Consider the following 17617-nt stretch of genomic DNA (forward strand, 5'->3'; position numbering starts at 1 on the left):
GTTTCTCTTAAGGCTGTGAGCAGTGCTTTGGTCGCCAGGATCTTCTCTCAAAATGCTGATCAGTACGCCAGATGGTATTGGGGGTAAGCATTGGTTGTCTGATGTCATCTGACACCTACTCACAATGTTTACCTCACTGTTCTGGAAAAAGCACTGGAGCACTTCTTCCAAAGCCCACCAGTTGGAGTCTTGCGTCTTGCAGTGTCTTCAGGTTCTGATGTTGACCCCACCTCTCTAACATCAAAGTATGATATCTTTAAATAAGCTTTCACTACATTGATGTTGTGACCTATTCTGCACTGTATTAGGCTGTAAAAATTGAAGACGTGTTCAATGCATTTAATATTTATCTTATTTATAAGTTTGCTTTCTACTGTAGTATTGTTTTGGTATCGAGGGTCATGATACTACCCTTGGCATCACCGCCAAAGTCAAATATCTTGTTTTGTAACCACCCTGTTATGGAGACAGGTGGGAAGGGAGGTTGAAACCGGACTCTATTTTGAGAGCAATCAAACGTGTAGAGTACACACACTCGTACACAAAAGAGCATTTAGGTACACAAGCATATACATTACATACTCTCATGTTCTACTCTCACACACAGACACACACACACACAAACACACACACACACACACACACACACACACACACACCCCAACACACTCTACAATAGTGTTAAGGCTTAAATGCAGGGGTTTTCTGTGACCATTCAAACCATGCTGGGCTGTTACTAAGTATTTTTAGCTAACACACACTGATCTACAAAAATATTTAATAATTAATTTGACAAAAATTTAAACCAAAAAAAAAAAATAATAAAATTAAAAAAAATATATATATATACACATACATAAATATATACATACATACATACACACACACACACACACACACACATATATATATATTCGTATATTTTATTGTAATGGATCACATACACCTGGGAACTGAGGTATGCATTTGAGGGTTAAAAACAGTATCCCATGTTGTGCGACGGCAGTAGCGAGAAGTGTTTTCCTGGGCGCCGTGCCGGCCTCGCAAAATGTCCCAGCCACTGATAACAGCATACGTCCCCCAACTAAAATAGATGCTTTCAGGAATGCTATCTCGTGCTAAAAACCCCAACAGTGCCTGGGAAGCAGCAGCCAATGAACTGGACCGTAATGGATCTGCCTAAATAAATGAAGCAGAGGGCCTTGCTTTATAAATATCCACAGATCATGTGTCAGATAATCATCCGCCCTTCACCTTAAACTGAACATCTCAACAGTTAAAATCCAGAGTTGGTACTTCTACCCTCGACGGGGGGCTGTTAGCACTGTTTGCACTGTGCTGTTCAATCTGCACACGGACGCCCTCATTCAACCAAATAGGACTTCACCCCCACCCCCACATCTTCATTTTTCAGACCATTAGCAAGCACAAACTCCTCTTTACCTTGTGATCAAAGTTTATGAATACCAATATAACACTATAGATTTAATTTTATATATTTATAAAAATATAGAATATTAAATTATATTATCTAATTACACCAACATACTGTAACTACATTTAGATTTGATTCCTCCCAAGAAATCATCACTTTTCAATACGAGAAAAGGTTTTGCATGTGTTTGGTATGGTGGGTATGTGGAACGTACGTTGATCAGCCATAACATTAACACTATCTGGTTAATAATGAGCAGGTCCCCCTCATGCGACCATCACAGATCGAAACAATTGAGGCACGGACTCCACAAGTCTTCTGAAGGTGTCCTAAGGGATCTGGCATCAAGAGCGTTAGCAGCAAATGCTTTAAGTCCTGTAAGCTGTGAGGTGGGTGGGCCTTCGTGGATCGTATCAATGAGCCAGCTGTTGCTGATTCACCGGTTGTTCCTCTTTGGACCACTTTTGGTAGGAACTGACCACTGCATACCTGGACAATGGAGATGTTCTGACCCAGTTGTCTAGTCCAAGTGGCTCAGATTCTTATGCTCGACCATTTTTCCTGCTTTTAACACTGACCGCTCACTTGCTGCCCTATATACCCAGCCCTGGACAGATGCCGCTGTAGATGAAGAGAATCTTCATCTACACTTCACCTGTCAGTGAAGTGGTGCTAATGTTATGGCTGATCGGTGTATGGTGTTTGTGCACGATGCTGTATGTTGTGATGCTGGTGTACAGTGTTGTATGGTGGTGTTGGGTGGCTGCTCAGTTAGGGTTACATGTCGGACTCCGTGAACCATGTAAAAGAACATGCAATTAAATATTTGCCTCTACTGACAGCAGCCTTGACCACACAATAACTGACAGGCGGTATTATCAGCGGCGGGACGCTGGCCATGTTTTTGACCATCTGTCCTATCAAAGATTGCCAGGAACCGGCACAGAGGGCACGACCCCCGACCCAGAGTGATCACATACGATCTGAAAACTCTCTACCTTTGTTCTATCGCTGGATTTACACATGCAGGTCACTGGAGGTTAAAGACCAGGGAATATATTGATCATTTTTGTAATATTGGCCTTTTCTCTACTGATATCACAGTAGGCCGCAGTATGCAAATGAGCCCTTTAACTATTCTTTTTATTATTTTCCTCTGAGCATTTTCCTATGAGGCACTTTTGAAAATAATATTATGTAAAAGATCAGTTTTAAAAGGCAGCCCATGTCGAAACAGCTCTGATTACAGCCTGAATCGGTGGGTCTAAACTCCTCCTGGCTGAGCAGGTGAATATACAGTATTTAAACCCATCACACAGGCATTTTGGCAACTTGGAATCTATATGTAAACTAGAACGGTAGGTGAAGTGTAGATTTTTACATTGAACAGTGTTCACAGTAGGCAAGACTCTAAAATAAATAAATAAATAAATAAAATAAAAATAAAAAGTGTTCTATTAAACGGACCCTTAAAGAAAATCCAGCAAAACCAAAAACAGAGCTTAAAATGGGCCAATTCTAAGTTACGTTACACTTTTGCCTTCTTATATTAACCCAAAATTTTAATAAACACAGCCCCCTTGTTTAAATAAACAAGCCCTAGTCAACGCTGGCGAATCTGAATACGGTGGTGTTGATATTGGAGAGCAGCTCATCACCTCCAGTTTCTGCAGTTATGGGAATACGGGTTGCTTTTTCTGGGACAGTGACCCGCAGAAGGGGAGCTTAAAATCGGCACATGAAGTGAAAGCCAAGGGAAGCAAATGGGATCTATGCTAGGCTTAAAACCAACGCCAGCCGTTGATACCTTTTACCATCTCATTAAAAACAAACTGGACTACCTCAGCTAAACCAAACCTGAGCAAAACACACATCGCTCCTTTCTTTCGTTCTTTTTTTCTTTCTTTCTTTCTTTTTTTTACTGCTAAGACTGAAAAAAGGCCAAACCCAGGGCCTAGTGAATGGGGCAAGGCTAAAAGCTAACAGGCTTCAATCTATTCACCTAGCTAACCGCACATCGTGCTAAGAGGACACAACGAGAGGATAGCACCAGACCCATTAAAAAAATAAATAAATAATAAGTCCCTCCCTAAAAGAGAAATCAGTGCGTCTCACTCTAAGGCAAAATAACAGGGTTGTAAACAGGGTTGTAAACAGGGTTGTTTAAGCATTGTTCGACACAATCACAGTCACATACACCGACTGTTTACAAAGGACAACATAAAACACTCAATAAATGCATTCTTTGGCACCTTTAAACTGATTTAGCCGAGCAGGTATGCCCATGTTAGTCTGTGTGTTTAGCTGCATTGGTGAATTCAGGCCATTGTTCTGCACTGCTGGAAAAACAGAGCTAGACTAATTAAAGAGCACCAGAGGGCATCATTTTGGAAAAAGTGAGGCGCACTCAAACAAGGACCTTCGCTAGCAGACTTTAGGACGTTGTCTCAGAAGCAGAGTGGAAAAAGAGCGACGAGGAGCATCAATAATGCAAGGCAAAGTTGCAGGGGGCCCTAAAAATAGAGTTTAAACTCAGTTTAGAAAACCGGCTGTTGTTCTGCACGGAGGAGGAGTCTGTTCGCATCCAAATCGTGCGTTTTCTTTTTTTTCTTTTTTCCCTTTCCACAACCATCGTGATTAATTTATAAGCCACAGAGTCAATCTGAGCTCATCTTTTACTTGATAAATCCAGACAGTGAAGAAAAAAAGAAAGGCAAGAAAGAAGAGAAACAGTCAAAGTCACCCCAAAACGCCTGGGGCACGGAGGATTCCGCACCGGGTAAATAATGACATGTCAAAATTCCTCAATACCAGCTTTTCTTTCCCTCCAGAATGGATTACAGCCAGAGACAGAGACACGCAATATGGGGGAGAGATACTAAAGGAATATGACAGACTTTCAGACGGGACAAAAGCTGAAGGCCGGGTCCAGATCAAGTCGAGCATGAGTCCTTTCTGAAAACGATGAATAATGAATACTACTAACCATTCATCAATCTTTAAACGGCCTGCGTATTAAAGCGCTCGTGGGGGATTGGGTTTCTCTGGATGCTTCGAAACCCACCCAGATGGTGTTGTCACTCACTAGTCATCTCTGGGTTTTTTTTTATGAAGTCTTTAATTCAGAGAGATCGGCAAGGACCGCTCGCTATCGAAGCTAACGATGCTAACGATGACCATAAAAACCTAGTGAATCTGAATATGGTGGTGTTGATACTGGAGAGCAGCTTCATCACCTCCAGGCTGTGCTAGTTATGGGTAATACGTGTTGATTTTTCTGGGACAGTGTCCATAGAAGGGGAACTCAAACTCATGACAAAGCGAAAACCAGGGGAGGCAAACGGGAATCTGTGCTAGGCTAAAAGCTAACACTGGCCGTGGCTACCTTTTACCATCTCATTGAAACTGCAAACAAACTGGACTACCTCAGCTACCTTCTCTGGATGCTTCGAAACCCACCCACCCATTACATGTATCGCAACAAATATTGTGTATCGTGAAAAAAAGTCTTTAAATATCATGATATAGTATTTTAACCAGATCATCCAGCCAAGTTCCAAGTTCGGGAAAAAAGGACAAAAATATAGAAGTATAAAAAAAAATATCAATAATGGGATGTCTTTCTAATACTGTATCAAATTTTCAAAAAACACTTCTGATTTTAAATGAATAGTTAAGATAAAGTAAGACAGGGGTTCATTTAGTGTTGTGTTTAAACCCTAACCACTAGAGAGCAGTGCTGTACTCTATCCTCATATCATACTGCCCTGATTGGATAAGAAAAAGTCCACTTTCCTCAGATTTTATGCACATGATGTGCTTTTTTACTATAATTATAATTTAAATTAATATATAATTTAAAATAATATTAATTACAGTATCACAATATATTGAATTTTAACCCCTTGTGATATGTGTCGTATCGCCAGGTTCCTGCCAATCCACAGCCCTGGCACAAACAGTATAAATGCACCCTCAAAGGTACAAAATGGTCCTTACGGTCCAATTGTGCACCTTGAAGGTTCAGTACATTCACTCTCAGGGGAATGGTGGGGAGTTTTTAATTAGAAAAGTCATCAGAAATCCTGGAGTCAGGACCAGGTGTATGAAGGCGATGAAACTTCAGAAGAACAATGTAAACCCGTTACATGTTAGTTATGTACCCTAACTGCTTTTACTGAAGACATACAATTTGGAGCATTCTTATTGGTCCATTCATCACGCAATTCTGTGTAGTTACTGAATAATGTTTAGCAGTTACTGGATAATGCTGAACACAAAAAAAAACTAATTATACCCTTAAGACTACTAATAAGACAAGCTTACAGTCTGAAGGAATACTCTAGTATTGCTCAACCAAAAGTCCACCTCCACCTGCATCTTTTGACTCAAATTTGTTGACTCGAGGCACATTTATAATAAATATCTATACACATAAACCATAAAAACTGCCTACTGGTCTTCACTGCTTATTTCAAAAGGTATGTCACATTTCTAAAAGGTGCCATAAAGGGTTCTTTAGGGAAGCAGTGCTGTAGAAGAACCGATTTGTGAATGTAAAACATTTTTTTAAGCAACATGTAGCATTATTACCTCAAATCAAAACAATAGCTTCAATAAGCTGCTGATCCACTGAAATATAATAAACAGAATAGCACCTCTACTGCTGCTATTCATTAGGCCATTAGTGTAAAATCCTGCAATACTGCTCTACCACCTCGGCCCACATGCTTCTTTCACTTTCAGTGACTGTTCTGTATCTCTCAGCTTGTCCAGAAATGCATGTGTAAAGCGTGCCTTTCAGTGGCGGCTCAAAACTGGAATGACACTTCCTGACAGTAGGGGGAGCCCAGGAGCAAGAAATACCAATTGTTGCATAAAGATGCTTTAAATAAATAAACTTGGTAATAGTTGTGATGTAGCAGGTACAGATTAGACTGAAAATTGAATCGTCCTTTAACCCTTGTGTTGTCTTAAGGGTCAAAAATGTCTCCAACTATGTTTAACAACAGAGAAAAACCCTTCAATTATATATTTGTATATTTTTAGTGTGAAATGTAATTACTTTATCCCCCCTAGTATGAGCCCAACATTAGAGAAGGTCAAACATTGGCTTCTTTGTTCAAACGTCCACAAAAGCTGAACACCACCAGGGTACACAGATCGTCTTCTGGTCATTTTTGACCCTTAGGAAGAGGGCAGTGTACAGAATGGTAAGCCTGCACTAGGATTAAAGGAATAGTTTGACAAACATTAGCTAAGAATGCTTACAATGAATGGAAGCGTGTAGCCACCAATTAGCACGATGCCGTTTCCATTGTGCTAGATGGCGGATGTGTGTTTCCACAGATCATTAGCTACATTAGTCCTTTTGATCAAACTATTCCTTTAAGAGATTAAGGGCTGAGTACAGCCAGGTGCACCGTAGCGTACAGCGATGGTGTAGAATAGCCACACAATCCTGTGTTTTGGCCAGCAAAGGCGGTGATGACAGTGTCACTGGCTGCCTCTCCATCTTTTTTTTTTCGTCTCGCTTGCTCTCTTGTTCCCTCCCCCTCCCTCTCTCTCGCCCTCCCTCTCTCTCTCCCTGTCTGTCTTTGATGTAAAGCTCATTTGCGGGTGTGATGAAAGGGAGAAATCATGTGTTGAAAGCAAGGTCGAAACATAGTCACCTGAGAATACCCCGCAGGAGTGATGTAAAGGTATTACGGAAGCCAGCTCATTCTTCTAAAGGGACACTGACACCAGAGGAGCACTGGCTAAACACCAAGCCAGCAGCAGTCAGTTACCTTACAGCCGCCTTTAGAAGGTGCAGCTAAGAAGATAATGGCAGATACTCTTAAAAAAAATAAAGCTGCTACAGATGGTTGTTTGAGCGAAGCCACAGAAGCACAACTTCTGGTTATATAACGATTCATGCTTGCACACTATATGGCCAAAAGTATTGGGACACTTGCTCATTTATTGTTTCTTCTGAAATCAAGTACACTGAAAAAAAAAATTCCCTGCTTCTCTACTGCTTATCTACTACGTAGATTTTGTAAGGATCTGACTGCAGTTAGTGAGGTCAAAATGTTGAGATGGGATGGTCACCACCTCACTTCACCCCCAATTCATCCCAAAAGTATTGGATAGAGCACCATCCATCATTCCAGTGAACACGGTTCTTCCACTGCTCCACAGCTCAATGCCAGGGGACTTTATACCCCTCTAGGTGACAATAGGTTAATCTACTGTTTATCTACTCCAGGGAGTCCTATTCTATTGGCAGTAATTCTCTACAGGGACTAGACAAGCTGCATAGGTGTGTGCACACATAGGCACATCTGTGTCAGCAATGGGTGCAACTTAAAGTAGCTGAATGCATTCATTAGACAGGGTGTCCACAAATATTTGGACATATAGTGTATGTTCTTTTTTTTTTTTTTGCAGAAAGAAAACCCATCCCATTTTGTGATTGTAAACTGGTGAGTGTAATTACCAGTGTAATGAAATAAAAATAATTATAAAAACGTTACATAATTACAATTACAATTACATAGTTTAATTAAATAGTACAAAGCATTTAAATTGGATTAGTTTATTTTGAAGGTAATGGAAGGTAATGGAAGGTAATGCGTACATCATGCAAACTCTCCATTACTTGTCTTTTCACTAAAACACAGTGGAAAAATCTCCAGTTTCATGAGGAAATGAGCCGCTAGCCAGATGAACGGCTGTTAAGCAGGAACATCCTGAGCACAATATGACAGAACAGTCCGTTCCCTTACATCACTGTGTTTAGTCTCGTGTTAAGCTCATTCGGTCTACCTCTAATCCAGCTCACCTTGACTCACTGTCCCGATGTCAGAGGGCTCAACACTAAATAGCCTGCCATAAGCAAGTGTGCTAGCGATGCTACAGTTAGCTTCGGCTGGACATTTTAAACACACATGTAACATCGAAACAACACTCTATAAAACTACTGAGCATTAATATTGTCTATTTTTCACTGAATAGTTTTTCACTGAGGAAGAGCCTCTAGAAGTAGGATATCATGTTCAAAGTCCTGAAACACAGGAAGAAACACACAGCGCGAGTGTGTGCTGTTTCAGGGTGGATTTGTTACAAGATGAGATCAGATTCTATTTTTTCCAGCTGATATCTGATCTAGCATTTTCTGTTGAAATGGAGAAAAGGAGGAGCTCAACCAGATACGCCAACAAAGCTAATATACAGTGATCAGCCATAACATTAATACTGGTGAAGTGAAAAGCTTGATTATCTTAATCTGCAGTGGAATCGGTCAAGGGGTGGATATATTAGGCCTCAAGTGAACAGTCAGTTCTTCAAGGTGGTGTTTTAAAATCCGGATAAATGGTCAAGCATAAGAGGGCCAAATTATAATGTTTCCAAAACATCAGGCGAGTCTTGTTGAATTTGTCTGATATGCAGTGGTCAGTACCTACCAAAAGTAAATCAAGAAAGGATGGTGGTGGTGAACCAACGACAGGGTCATGGGCACCTAAGGCTCACTAACGTGACCCATGCAGCCTCACAACATACAGGACTTGGAGGATCTGCTGCTAATGTCTTGGTGCCAGATACTACAAGACACCTTCAGAGGTCTTGGAGTCCATGCCTCAAATAGACAGATCAAGGGGAACCTGCTGAATATTAGGCAGTTGGTGCTAATGTTATGGCTGATCAATGTATGCCACTTGTATGATGCTAATCTGTGATTATTTACTTTCATTTATTCTTAACAATATAAGAAAGTCTGACTGAACTAATCCATTAAACCCATCAACCATCACTGACCCTTTTATTACACTGTCCATACACTGTTTTATTGATGAACCCCTTTGAACTCTAGGTTTATTATTCAGCTATTAATTCTACTGCAAAAACGATTGCAAATGATTTAGTAACCAGTTAGTTTAGCATATCTCCAGGCATCCCACAGGGTTCTATTTTAGGGCCTATGAAACTGGTGTTAATTATGACAGTACTGTATTTATGCGAGGGACGAATTGTGGGCTTACATTCTGGACCTAAGAAGATAAGGCCAATGGGGTATCTCGTTGTAAAAGTTCTCAGCCTCGTCCCAAGCTTCAACTTTGTCTCGTCAGTAAGGACTTGAGTAAGGGATGTTCTCCATTTCCATTTCTCTCCAAAACAGCTGGTCATATGCATTATTAACTGGCATCTACATAAAAAATAAAATAGTCTAACATAAATATTAGTTGATGGATATCGAAGCAAATTTGAAATTGCCAATATTGTGCAGTTTGGTCACAACAGCCAGCACATGAAAGGCTTTTTTGTTGTTTTTTAAACAAACAAACAAACAATCAACCAACCTCTGCTAGCATAACTTAAGTCATTCACCAGAATGTTGGCTATAAAAGTTTGCAGTTGAGCACAATCACAGTAATATTAATCACCTAGGAAGTATAATACAGCATGTATGGTTAACTGTTGTTAATGTAGTTACACACACAAGCACTGAACTACTTAAGAGTATACGTCTGTGTACTTGGGACTGAGCGATATGGCAAAAATATGATATTGTGATACGTAAAAACATTTTCACAATAAACAGAAGTCACGGTGTTTTCAAATGTCATGAACCACAATCTTTTCCTAAAGAATCATACAATTGTATGAATCCCCAGCTCTTTTCTTAAAGAGTTTTACAATTTTGTCAAAATCATCAAATCTTTTCATAGAGAATCATGCAATTTAACAAATCATCAAATCCTTTCCAAAAACTCAGTGATTTCAATTTCTTGAATCATAGAATATTTTCCTAAAGAATGGTACAATCAAAAATATAATAATAATAAAAAAATCACCTATTTTTTATTCCAAATGAATCAAACAATTTTGTGAATCATCAACTTGTTTCATAATGAATCATACATGATTTATCATACATACATTGCATGACTCACCTCAATGCCAGAGGACTTTATACCCCTCTACTGCCAATAGAATAGGATCAACCTCCTGTTTAGCTACTCCAGGGAGTCCTATTCTATTGGCAATAGCGGGGAATAAAGTCCAAATATTTCCTTAAAAAATTGTATACCTTCATAAATCACCAAATCCTTTCCAAAAAAACAACCTCAATTTCATGAACCCCCAGATATTTCCTAAAGAATCATACTTAACATGAATCCCAGCAAGATCAGCGTTAAACCTTAGGTAGACAGTAACCTCCTCCTGGAGCTCCTAATGCAAATTGCCGTTTTCCAACTACCCTGAGTTGATGATGGCTCAGCCAGGCTTTTCGAAAACTGACCAATAAAAATAGCTTTTGGCTTAAAATAATAAAAGTCTTTAACTGGTTCTTAACTTGAAAGTACAATTTAGCATAACATTTCCATGTTTTTAGAATTGACACTTTACGGGTGGCACAAAGAGCTTTTGCAGTGATTCCATAGAAGAACTTCCTCAAGATTGAGATTTGCACGTGTAATCAAAGTGTGGAGGTTCTTTAAACCATAAAAGGTTCTTTCACACTCACTATCTACTCAAAAGTGATCCTTCGATAGCATCACTACAAACAACGCTTCTTTATCTTCAAGAGTGTATCTTGGAGAAATGCCCTTCAGGCATGGTGGACACATGCTAAAGCCAACCCTCTGCAGGCCTGTAGAGCTTCAAGATGATTGGTGGTGACTCCTGGCTTTGAGAGCTGTGTCCAAACCCTCCAGCTCCTGTTTTTCTACGTTAGCATGTTTTTTCCTGATTGAACTGCTCATCTCCGATTCCCCACCAAGTTTAAATGAAGGTATTAAAGCAGGGAGGTTTCTATTGGGCTGCAGTAGAAAGATCCACCGTTTCTTCTCACCACTGCGGCCTCGTAATTTCAGCTCAGTTATGAAGCAGTATGGCTGCTTTCTCTCTTATCCTAATCTACTGAGAGAAACAACGTCAATTAGCTTTGTGTGTATGTGTATGTATGTGTGTGTGTGTGTGTGTGTGTGTGCACTGCCTCTCTTTTGCTTTGCATTTAATGAATAACTCATGCGATGGTTCTGCATTTGTTCTCCAATGCATCTCATTATTATCTGAAGCACTTCTTGTTTTTGTTCTTCTGATCAATAACAAAATCAATCAAGTTCAGCCTTGCTTCTTTGTGCTGGGAGATATTACTAAAGTCAATATCACAATACTTCACAAGTATACCCAGTGCAAAAGCATCTGAGAAGCAGTACAGCCACTCACCTGGGCAGCAAGGGTTCATTTCTTAAACTAACGTTGGAAACTTGGATGATTAACATTAGAATAAATACAAATAAACAGTATATTGATTATGATTTGAAGTGAGAGTGGAATTAACCCTATTAAACCTTTAAATTAAAAATAATTTAGGTTCTACATATAATATTGAATATTTGAGTCTTTACCTGCTGCAGAGATTCTGTAATATTAACTCTATCAAACTGAACAGCTCACATTAAAAAACTTGATTCCTGAGATGTTCTTATTTAGAACAGTTAGAGTTCTAGGAAAAACATATTTAATTAGTACAGAACCTTTAGAACCTTCTATAGAGGTTCTTTATTAGTTAACCCTATTAAAGCCAACAGTTCACACTCAAAACGTAGGTTCCTAAATTTGGTTCTTGTTAGAACAGCACAGTTACAGTTCTAGATTTTCTTTTTTTAATTATTACAGAGCTTAGTGTGGAATTAGTACGAAATTTAATCTAGAGGATTATTTAATATTTAACCCTAGTTAACCCTTCTTAGTTAGAACAGTTAAAGTTCTCCTGAACACATTTAAATAGTGCAGAACCTTTTGCTTCTGTAGAGGTTCTTTAATATTAACGGTATTAAACCTAACATCAAACAACCAAATAAAATAGGTTCCTAAGATGTTCTTATTAAAGACACCGTGTTCTAAGGGGAAGAAAAATCATTAGTATAGAACCTTTACCTTCTTAAGAGGTTTTTTATTACTTACCCCACAGCTCACACGCAAAAAAATGGTTCCTAAATTGTTCTTGGTTAGAACAGTTTAGAGTTCTAGAGAAAATATTACCTTCTGTAGAGGTTCTTTAATGAGTTCTATATAAAAAATGTATAATGGGGATAAAATCTTCACCTTCTGTCGAGGATTTTAATCTTTAACACTCCAGAAGGTTGAAGAACTCTGGCATAAGGTAAAGGTTCTATACCCAGCACTGTACATCCAATCCAAGAACCAATCCAAAAATTGTTAAGACTGAGACACTAGCTATGATAAGATTAAGGTAACGGTTCTATACCCATTAAAGAGCTGCATGCCCAAGCCAAGTATCATTTTGGAACCTTCATTTCCAACACTGTGGGACATTATGAGTTCTGATGGGGTTAAACAAATCCATACAATGGCTGGAGTGCACAGCTGGCACTGTATGTTTTCTAACAGGTTCTACAGCTTCAGGAGAGATTTGGGTTTACTTCCTTATTGCTGCTACTTTACCCTAAAAGGATACCTAAATGGAAGCTTTACACAGTACTGTAAACCTTACCACTTTTATCAGAATTGTCTTCAGGTTACTTTTGATCCATAAGACAAGGGAAGGGTACAGAATGCTAAGCATCCATAATGGGTAACCATACAGATAAAGATTTCCAGAATGGGTACTTGCTGTTTAACTAGCTTTTCTGAATCACTAAGCAAATGACATTCATTGAAGATAACTACAAGGTGCTGAATCCCGTGAATATCGCACACATAACAGAACTTAAAACACTAAAATCAAACCGCTTGGCAACAGGGATGCTGCTGTTTTATCAAATAGAATATTATCATGAAGCTTGCAATCCACTGATATCGCTAAAACTGAAAATGAATGACACCAATATCAATAAATATCGATATAAACTGATACACTGATTATATGCCAAACCTCGCTCTCTACACAAGCATGCTCCAGGTTCACCCTGGCAACAGCAATCCGTGTTTATCACGGCTGCAGATGCAGAGCAGAGTTGGGAAACGCTGTAGGATTCCTCATGCGCCGCTCTCCAGGGTGCTGAAATCTATTCCTCACAGGCAGCAGCATTTTCCAGTTCTGCTCTGACTGTCCACCTGCTCCAAACACCATACTGTCTGTCCTGCTTTAACATCTGCACTTCAGAGAATTTCAAAGGGTTCGGGCAGATGAGCTGATAAGGCTTAAATGTAGACGACAGAGACATGCTAAATGCTAAATAACACCAGGAGCTGCGCTGTAACGTTAGAACGTCCCCTGTAATACTGGAAAGCATATGCGCACATGACGGTTAAAATATTACTTCAACGGATTTCGCATAATCTGATCTAACCTTGCGGCTTTACGAACCCCGCTGTTGGGCAGAATCTGGTTTGCATTTAGTGCCTTAAGGGAGTTTATACAATAATACCAAACACAGCATTTGTAGATATAATACAGCTGGCCAATATGACAATATTAATCACTATAATAACAAAGTACATTATAGTATGCTTTTCTAAATATGTAAATGAATGGAAATCAACAGTGATGAAGATATATTGTTGCTGTCAGACAAAGTCCTTGGATCTCTGAAACTGCAGCTTCACAGGGGAGGACAAAATGTATTTCAATTGAAGTCAATGTAAAAGAGCTCTTCATTTTATTGGAAGTAATTATCCAGTATTTCTATTGGTCCATTCATCAGGAAATTGTGACAAAACAAAGAACAACCAGATTCCTATGATGTCAAAAGGAGAAAAATAGCAAATGTCAAAAATGGAGAGACGCATTTTTCTTGACACAGACTATTATACATATATGAGTAATGCACAGTATATGGGTACATTGTGTCAGCATTAATATTGCTCTGTGCACATTTTTACACATTTTGCTGCTTGATTCAAAAAGATAAGTCACTCTACTGCCATTGTTCATGGCCTATAACCCAGAGGCAGATTAGATCTGCCCAATATCATTTATTTTACCCCCATACTGGATACACAGAGTGCATTATTAATATCATGACATGTTAATGACTGACTTCTGATAAAAAAAGCCCTGTATTTGAAATGTTCCCCCTTAATATCGTGCAGCCCTAGTCAACACCTACTGCAGTAACTCGCCCACCTCTGCTCTAGCACTCTAAGACACCTGATTCAAGTCATCGGCTCACTGCCAACAAGGTTCAAACATTAAAATGTGTGATACTGTAGTTAGAAGTGCTGGTGTAATGTGCACACCCCTTTAATGGTGCTAACTCAATACAATCAGGTTGTTTGATCTCAAATTGTTATATATACATACACATATACACACACACACAATGTGAATTTGGCAGTTTTTATTTCTTACCAGAATTATGATAAATAGACCAATAGAAATACTCCTAAATTACTAATATTTTTCCCCATTTTCCACTGTAGGTTAAGAAGGAATTTTCCTTTTACTGTAAAGATGCTGTTTCAGGAGATCCAAGGCTTTTGCAGGACAGTGATGATATTACAGACGTGATTAAAACACACACTCCAGACCTTCATTCATTTCATTCAGCCAGTCACCTCATTTGAATCCAACTAAGCATGTGTTCCATATGCTGAGGGGGAAACGTAAGAGAACAAGGCCCTGGAACAAGCAAGAGCTGAAGACGGCTGCATTAGAGGCTCGGCAAAGCATCAGCAGAGGAGATACTTATCACCTGATGATGTCTATGAGTGGTAGATCTTAAGCAGTCACTGCATGCAAGAGATTTTGCAACAAAAAAAAATTTGCCATCGCTACATCCCAAACTGTTTAGTGCCCTGAACTGAGGGGGGCTGTATAAAACAAAAGGTGAAACCTGAAAGGTGTGCAAATACCCTTAAATTAAAGTCTGGGATGCGTCTGGGATATAATATATATAAAAATATGCATATATAAGTGTGGTAACGTTAGGACTGAAAACCGGTCAGATTCTTAAAACGCCATAACGCAGCGTTTGCGTTGCCCCTGCAGAACCTGAAGGGTTGGAGATCGAGCTGATGATGATGATGATGGTGATGGTAATCAGGTGTGCTGGAGGCAGGAAAACACCATCATGTGAAGGACAGAGGGATCAAAGCAGCAGGATTCAGAACCCCTGCACTCCTTTGCTCTGCACACGCCTGATCTGCCCCGTTTTCACCACCAGTGCAGGATTGTAGCCTCGTGACGTCAACTGTCGTAATTTCTGCAGCGTGCATTAACCACCTCCACCTCATCTCCACCCGTCAATGTCAAAACCCTGAGCCTGCGCAGTCCCCGCCTCCTCCCCTTTCACCTGGGTAATGTGATTAGTGCTAAACTGCAATAGAGCCGCCGTTCACTGCCGCCTTCTGTCTAACACTACCTGACCAGCACACACACACACACACACACACACACACACACACACACACACTCAGACAGACACTCCAGCTCCAACTCAGGAATGATCTCCTCCTCATTTTCTCTGCCTGAAGTCATACAACCCCCCCACCCCCACCCTTGCTGTCTCATTGCAGTCACAGTGACACTGCTGTGTGTATCTGTGCATGTGTGTGTGTGTTGGTGTGACAGAGAGAGTGTGTGTGTGTGTGTGTGTGTGTGTGTGTGTGTGTTTTGCTGCAGCTCCTGCACCGCACGTGCACCGAACCGAGCCTAGACACACAGCAAGGGCATTCAGCACTGCTACAGAAATGACTGCAATGTCACACAGCGTGCAGAACGGAGGAGTGTGTGTGTGTGTGTGTGTGTGTGTGCATTAGTAAACGTGCATTCTCGCTCTCCCACACACACACACACACTATATATATATATGTGTGTATTATGTATGTGTGTGTATTTATATATCTACATGTGTGTGTGCATGCATGTGTGTTTTGTATATACACACACATATACACACACACACACACACGTGTACATGTAAGTACGAGGCGTGCAAAAACAAATACACACGTACACACACACACACACACTGCAATATATACTGTGTGTGTGTGTTTTATTTCCATTTAGATTTCCACTGGATGCGAGAGCGTGAGCGTGTGTGCGCGCACGCGCGTGCACGCGTGTGTCTACATGGTTTGCGGACCTGAAACCGCGCTCGTGCGCGCGCATGACAACAATAACGCAAAACAACAACAAAACAACAATAAACACAAAAGCAGCAGCAGCAGCAGCAGCGCCGCGCGAGCCCCCCCTCCCCCTCCACCCCACCTGAAGTCGCTGTACGGGTGGATGATCCAGTAGCCCGCGGTCTGCACGCGCTCCTGCTCCTTCTCCACCGCCTTCTGGCTGCCGAACATGCGCAGGGAGAACTTGTTGACTCCGGGCTGCAGCATGGCTCCGATCTGCCGCTGCATGAAGCCGTGCTGCCGGCCCGCGGGGTCCACGTCCTCGAGCCCCAGCATGGTCTCCTCGCGGTCCCCTTTCAGCGTGCCCACCGCCACGGAGTTGGCGTGCTCCTTGCCGGCGGCGGTGGCGGTAGCGGCGTTGGCGGCGTTACTCCCACCGCCTCCTCCTCCTCCTCCTCCTCCGGCGCCGCTGCTGCTGCTGTTCTTCTTCAGCAGCGCGGAGTCCTGCCGCTGAAACACGCTGTTCCTGCCGTCCGCCTCCACCTTCTCCTCCTTGCTGCTCGAGAACGAGTTGGACTTCATCATGCCCTCCTCCATGTGCCCATAAGCTCGGGGGTGCGGACACGAAGGCGTAGCAGCGGCGCGCGCTTATCATTGGCCTCCGCGCGCTGCCGCTGCTGCTGCTGAAGCTGCCGCTGCTGCCGCTTTTGCTGGTGGTGCTGGTGGTGGTGGTGAAGGAGCCGCTGCAGAGCACTGAAAGGCTGCCTCTCTCTCTCTATCTCCCTCTCTCTCTCTCCCTCTCTGCCACTCAGCCAGGACGAGCAAGAGGGAGGAGGGGAAAGCAGGGGGGAGAGGTCATAGCGCCACCTAGCGATGGGATTTTTTTACTGGGTGTGTTTTGTTCTCCTCCTCATTCTAATCAGCCTCATCCTCATTCTCCTCCTCCTCCTCCTCCTCCTCCTCCTCCACTGCTGCACTGCACTGAGCCACACTCACGTGCCAAAATGTATGTACATCATCATCATCCTCATTATCATCATCATCCTCATCATCATCCTCATCATCATCACTGTGCGAATAGGTTTCACAGATAATCCAAGCATAGCAACCAGAATAACCCTTAAAAAATGAACCCTTTAAAGCTGCGTGCGTCAG

The 17617-nt window shown here is 41.2% G+C and overlaps 1 protein-coding gene across 3 annotated transcripts in view; it reads right to left on the reverse strand.

Annotated features, from left to right (window-relative positions):
* The window catches only part of hcn1 (hyperpolarization activated cyclic nucleotide-gated potassium channel 1), a 157161-nt gene extending 139984 nt beyond the window's left edge, over positions 1 to 17177 (reverse strand). For all 3 annotated transcript variants that reach the window (XM_072662015.1, XM_072662014.1, XM_072662016.1), the window contains exon 1: positions 16605 to 17177. In XM_072662015.1, the coding sequence (XP_072518116.1) occupies positions 16605 to 17059 (455 nt within the window). In that variant the 5' untranslated portion in view covers positions 17060 to 17177. The remainder of the gene's footprint in view (positions 1 to 16604) is intronic.
* Positions 17178 to 17617: the final 440 nt, after the last annotated feature.

The sequence above is a fragment of the Salminus brasiliensis genome, chromosome 18 (assembly GCF_030463535.1).
Source record: "Salminus brasiliensis chromosome 18, fSalBra1.hap2, whole genome shotgun sequence".
Taxonomy (NCBI): domain Eukaryota; kingdom Metazoa; phylum Chordata; class Actinopteri; order Characiformes; family Bryconidae; genus Salminus; species Salminus brasiliensis.